At 47.3% G+C, this 5,689-nt stretch overlaps 1 protein-coding gene across 1 annotated transcript in view; it reads right to left on the bottom strand.

Moving 5' to 3' along the window:
• The window catches only part of LOC102002710 (NAD(P)H dehydrogenase [quinone] 1), a 13,125-nt gene that overhangs the window by 6,339 nt on the left and 1,097 nt on the right, over positions 1 to 5,689 (bottom strand). Inside the window, exons 2-3 of the mRNA XM_005345709.3 lie at positions 3,297 to 3,461; positions 3,096 to 3,226 (exon numbers count right to left, since the gene is read on the bottom strand). Coding sequence (XP_005345766.1) covers positions 3,096 to 3,226; positions 3,297 to 3,461 — 296 coding nt within the window. The remainder of the gene's footprint in view (positions 1 to 3,095; positions 3,227 to 3,296; positions 3,462 to 5,689) is intronic.

Genomic DNA, 5,689 nt, shown 5'->3' with positions numbered 1-5,689 from the left:
AGAAGAAAAGAAGAAGAAGAAGAAGAAGAAGAAGAAGAAGAAGAAGAAGAAGAAGAAGAAGAAGAAGAAGAAGAAGAAGAAGAAGAGAAAAAAAGCGCATGCTTCTCTTCCAGATGGGCCAGCCTCAGCTCCAGCGCCGACGTTGTTAAGTGGCTCAGAAGTCTAGCTCCAAGGGACCTAACACCCACTTCTGGTCTCCACAGGCACCTGCACCTCCATACACATGCTCACTCACAGGCACACAGCCTACATGATTTTTTAAAAAAAAATATTTTCCTGATGTGGTGGACCACACCTTTGAAATCAGCTCTCTGTGAATTCCACAACAGCTTGTTCAACATAATGACTCGAAGCCAGCCAGAGATGCACAGAGATACCTTGTCTTGAAACAAAAAACTAAAGAAAAATATATGGTAGTAACTAACTCAATAAGAAAAGAGAAAATTCTATCCTAGATCTTGACTCTCTTTTTTTCCTCCTAAAAGCTACAACCATTGGTTGGTTGTGAACAAAGTCACAAGCAAATAAGATCCATTTCCATGGAATCCAACTGGTAGCAAAGGCCAAGTAGCAAGAACTGCAGGCGAGTTTGCCTCCATGAGCAATGACTGAATATTTTCCCAAGAGCTTGTGTTAGCAAACATCCTCCCAAGACAGGCCTCCCACGTGCACACAGACCTACAATCCCATCATCTAAAACAAAGTCACTCAGAGTGTAGGCCACTGGTCACTGTGACTAAGGTGTATCAGGGGCCCCATGAGAAAGTCTTATCTGGGGTACTGTTCAATGGCAGAGCAAACAAGTTTGCCTCTCAAACAAGTCTGAGGCCCTGTTAAACATCCCCACACCCCAAAACTGCATCTTATCTGCCCTCTGGTCCCAGTAAAAGCTGAGGAGACTCTGCTCAAGTCTTCACTCTCCTCAAAACATGGTTCAAAACTCACGAACACATCCAGGAAAGAAAGCCAGGACAGAGAAGGAATTTGTAGGGCTTTGAGACGCGGCTCAGTGGGTAAAGGGCTGTCTCACAGGCACGAGTGCCTGAGTTCAGTTCCAGAGCACCCCTGTGAAAAGCTGGTGTGGTCTCCCATGCTTCTGATCCCAACAACAGGGAGGTGTGGAGGTGTAGACAGGTGGAAACTGGGGCTCTTTGGCCAGCCATCCTCACTGCAGGTGAGCTCCAGGCCAATGATAGATCCTGTCCCAAAAGAGACGGCTGCTAATCCATCTTCTGGCCTACACACCTCCAAACTCCCCACACACACAAATCAAAAACCAAAAAAAATTTAAGAGCTAAATAGCTTTCTCCAGTACTCAAAGGGTTCTTGACCTACAGAAAAGGACTAGAAGTCGGAGGTTAGGGATGCTTTTTGGTTGTTGTTGTTATTATTATTATTATTAATTATTATCATTTAGTGGTTTTTTTTTTTTCAAGAAAGGGTTTCTCTGTGTAACAGCACTGGCTGTCCTGGAACTCACTTTGTAGAGCTGTCTGGCCTTGAACTCCCAAGTGCTGGGATTAAAGGTGTGCCCGGCTGTGATTTGTTTTTAAAGACAAAGTCTCTTAAACTGAGCATGGTGACACACATTAGATCCCAGCACTCCGGAGGTGGAGGCAGCTAGATCGTTGAGTTCGAGGGCAGCCTGGTGTACAGAGAGATTTCCAGGGCAGCCAGAACTACACAGGGCAACCTTGTCACAAAAACAACAACAACAATAAAAAACAAAGAAAGAAAAAGACATATTCTCACATAGACCAGGCTAGCTCTGAACTTGCTATGTATGTAGGTAAGGCTAACCTGCGTTCACTTCTGCAGTGTTAGGGTTACTGCTGTGTGTTACCATACTAGCTTGGAGGTCAATTTCCTAACTGGAGTGAGAAACAGGACTGAAGCTGGGTCCGTGGTGCTCACATTTTCCTGCGATGCGCTACCGGCAGCGCCTGAATTGCAGTTGAGTCTTTCACACGACTACAGACTGTGAAGAGACTCACACGTTGGTGGAAGACAAAGCTGAGGCTCACACAAGTGCCTTCTACGTCTAAAACATGGTGACTCAGAGACAAGAACCGGAAGCCACTCCTGTTGCTCCCCTTGGCTGCACTACAGTAAGATGGAGCAGCTGTCATGTGTGGCTCAGTGCTAGAGTACCAGCCTAGCATGCAGGAAGCCTTCCCTGGGCTTGATCCTTAGCACCACATAAACTGAATGCTACAGCCTGTAACGGGGTGCGGCGGTGTAGAGGCGGGGCATCAGGCACACAAAATCCTCACATCGTCTGCTGGTGGTACCCTGGCGTCAAGGAGAACAAACCCCCAGCAGGAAAGGCATGCTGTGTGCTGCAGGGAATCTGCACATGCGCAGAAGTCACTATCACCCCCAAACTGTCTGGGATACAAAAGAAGCAAAAGTACAAACTTTAAGAGATCCCACAGGGAGAGTCCACTAACCAGGCACACTGGGGAGAAAAGCTGGGGGCTTCTGTGTCATCCTCGGGGCCCTGTTCCTACATGAACGTGTAATTAACTCCAGTGCTCAGCAGACAGAGTTCCTGGCCATCCTAGGCTCTGCAGCCAGACCCTGTCTCAGAAGACTGTGCCAGAGCTAGGCATGTCAGCACAGCCTACGCCCAGCGCTCAGGAAACAGAGGCAGGAGGATCACTGAAAGCTTGAAGCCAGCCTGTTCTACATAGTGAGTTCCAAACAAGCCAGGGTGTCATAGCAATACTGTGTCTCCAAAAACCAAAATTAGGACTGGTCAGCAGATAAAGTCACTAGCCACCAAGCTTGATGACTTGAATTTGATCCCCAGGACTGCATTGTGGAAGGAGAGAACCAACTCCTGAAAGTCATCCTCCAGGCACATAGGGCACACACACACACACACACACACACACACACACACACACACACACGTTATTTAAATAAGTACACAAAGCGCAGGAAGCTAAGCTGGGTACCATTTGTGAACCTATGCAGTGTCACCCCCTCATTGACATCATTAATTCAGAGAGAACGCAGAGAGTGACAGATCCAGGGCAATAAGGACAAACACCCCAGACATTGCTTCCTTATGATCTCTGCCCTAGCCATACCTGAAATATCAAGAGGTCCGCAGCTTCCAGCTTTTTCTGTTCAGCCACGATGTCTGGGCTCAGGCGGCCTTCTTTATGGGCAAGAGCTGTCTCAAAAGCATACTGAAAGTTTTGGGGGTCCTTCAGCTTACCTGTCGGGAGGAAAGAGAGGCTAAGTCTGAGCGGTAGGGTCCACGGTCAGTGGAGAGAGACAATTCTTACCTGTGACATCCTTTCTGGAAGCAACGGGGTTAAAGTTCATAGCATATAGGTCAGATTCAGCCACCTCCCATCCTTTCTTCTTCAGAACATCTACGGCAGCCTCCTTCATGGCATAGTTGAAGGATGTCTTCTCCTCATGGGCCAATATAACCAGGGCTCTTCTCACTGTTTAGAAACAACAAAGTGAGATGTGGAAGGGAGATTCAAACAGGCTGAAAGAGTCTCTCATCTAAAGTGCTTGGGACCAGACATGTTTCCACCTTGGTTTCTTAGATTAGGGGATAGTGGCTAAGATTATCAATTAAACAGCTTTAGTCTGAACATCTGAAGTTCAGCAGGCTGGTGAGATGGTTCAGCAGGTGACGGCACTTGCCATCACGCCTGATGACCTAAGACCAATCCCTGGGACCCAGAGAGCGAAAGGAGAGACCTGGCCTCTGAGGTTATCCTCACCTCCATATGGAGTTTGTACACACACATGCACACACACACATATGCACATGCACACACATACTCCCCCTAAATGTAATTTATTCATTTTTAAAAATCTAAAGTCCAGAGCCGAAAAGTGTTGGTGTACACCTTTTATCCCAGCACTCAGGAGTCAGAGATAGTTTGATTTCTGTAAATCTGAGGCCAGCCTGATCCACAGAGCGAGTTCCAGGACAGGCTCCAAAGCTACAGAGAAACCCTGTCTTAAAAAAAAAACTATATAGATATATATGAAGGTTTTTTTTTTTTTTTGGTTCACAGCATTAGAAGCACTAGAGGGAGGAGGCTGCACCTGCAGAGGGTCTTCTTGCTGGGGGAACTCTGGGGAGTCCTAAGACAGCGCTGGGTACATAACAAGAGGGACAGATTCAAGACAGAGCCACACTGCTTCTTACAACAGTCCCCACTCTACAGCAATCTCTCCACACACTAATCCACAGATCTAGGAAGGGCTTACATCATTTATGAGGACAGAGTTGCTGTAACCCAAACACCTCTCACCCCTGGGAGAGAGGGCTTCAGGTAGCCCAGGCTAGCTTCAAATGCACTGTATAATACACGATGAACTTGAACCCCTGATCCTCCTACCTCTACGTCTTAAATTCTGGGACCTCCATGTCTGCCCCCAATCACCTCGTTAATGCTCCATTTAGTTCTTCAGGAGCAGCTAGTGCACTTAACAAATGAGCCTCCTCTCCAGACCCTTCGGGTGTGTGTGTGTGTGTGTGTGTGTGTGTGTGTGTGTGTGTGTGTGTGTTTGCTTTCTAGACAGGGTCTCTATCTTAAAATGTAGTGTTGTCTGCCCTGGGGCTTGTTATGTACACCTCAAACTTGTAAAGATTCTTTTGCCTCTAACTCTTAAATCAGAGAGAGAGAGAGAGAGAGAGAGAGAGAGAGAGAGAGAGAGAGAGAGAGAGAGAGACAGAATATGAATGTTGGACAGAACTTGCAGAAGATGGTTCTCTTTCCATGTGAGTCTCAGAGATGAAACACAGGTCATCAAGCCTGGTGGCAGGTACCTTTATCCAATGAGCCATGTTGCTAACCCTGACTCTAAATGTTAGCCATTGTCATCATTTTACTGTTTCATTTCTAGTTTTGTTAATCTCCTCTAACTTATAAATTAAATTTAGTTAGGCATGATGGCACACAGCTGTAATCCCAGCACTGGAGAGAGAGGCAGGAGGATCAGGAATGTAAGATCGGACTAGACCAAACTGAGTTCGAATCCAGTCTGGCCAAAATGAACAAGTGGATGAACGAATAAACCAACATTAAACTGAATCACAGGCAGGGGTATAAGAGAAATGAAATGTGCATGCTCTCTGTCTGTCTGCGGTGCCAATGCAGTCTTACACATTTATCCCTCGTGCATAAATGGAGAGCAGTGGAGAAAGAGAAACTAGCAGACACAGCCTTACCCGCTGCTGGAAGCTCCTCCCTGCTGGCTCTCCCAGCAGTTCACGATAGAGCTTCGCGGACACTCCCATTTTCCTAGAAAGCACAATGGTACTGTGCCAACCTCAGCACTGACCTCGTCCCCTGTCTGCTTTTAGCAAGGGAAGATAGTGAGTGTATCTGTGGGGGCTGCAGTAGTTTTAGGGGCGAAGTTACTACAAAAAGGTAGACTTCTGCCCCGACTGTGGAAATGCTGCCTAAACCTTAGCACTGCCCGGACTCAGAGCCAGCCACTGTGGGGAAGAAGCACTTAGTCCTGGCGGCTAGCTGCTCAAGCAAGCAGTAGATGCCAGTTAGGTTCTAGACAATATTGGTGGTGACCTCCGAGGACCTCTACCCATACTTACCCCCTGGGATGATGACAAAGTGGGGAGACTGTCACAAAAAGAGGCCAAATAGCCGGGCAGTGGTGGCGCACGCCTTTAATCCCAGCACTCGGGAGG

The sequence above is a fragment of the Microtus ochrogaster genome, chromosome 4 (genome assembly GCF_000317375.1).
Source record: "Microtus ochrogaster isolate Prairie Vole_2 chromosome 4, MicOch1.0, whole genome shotgun sequence".
In the NCBI taxonomy this organism is placed as follows: Eukaryota; Metazoa; Chordata; class Mammalia; order Rodentia; family Cricetidae; genus Microtus; species Microtus ochrogaster.
Note: the sequence above shows the minus strand (reverse complement) of the source record. Positions and strands in the feature narration are given on the sequence as shown.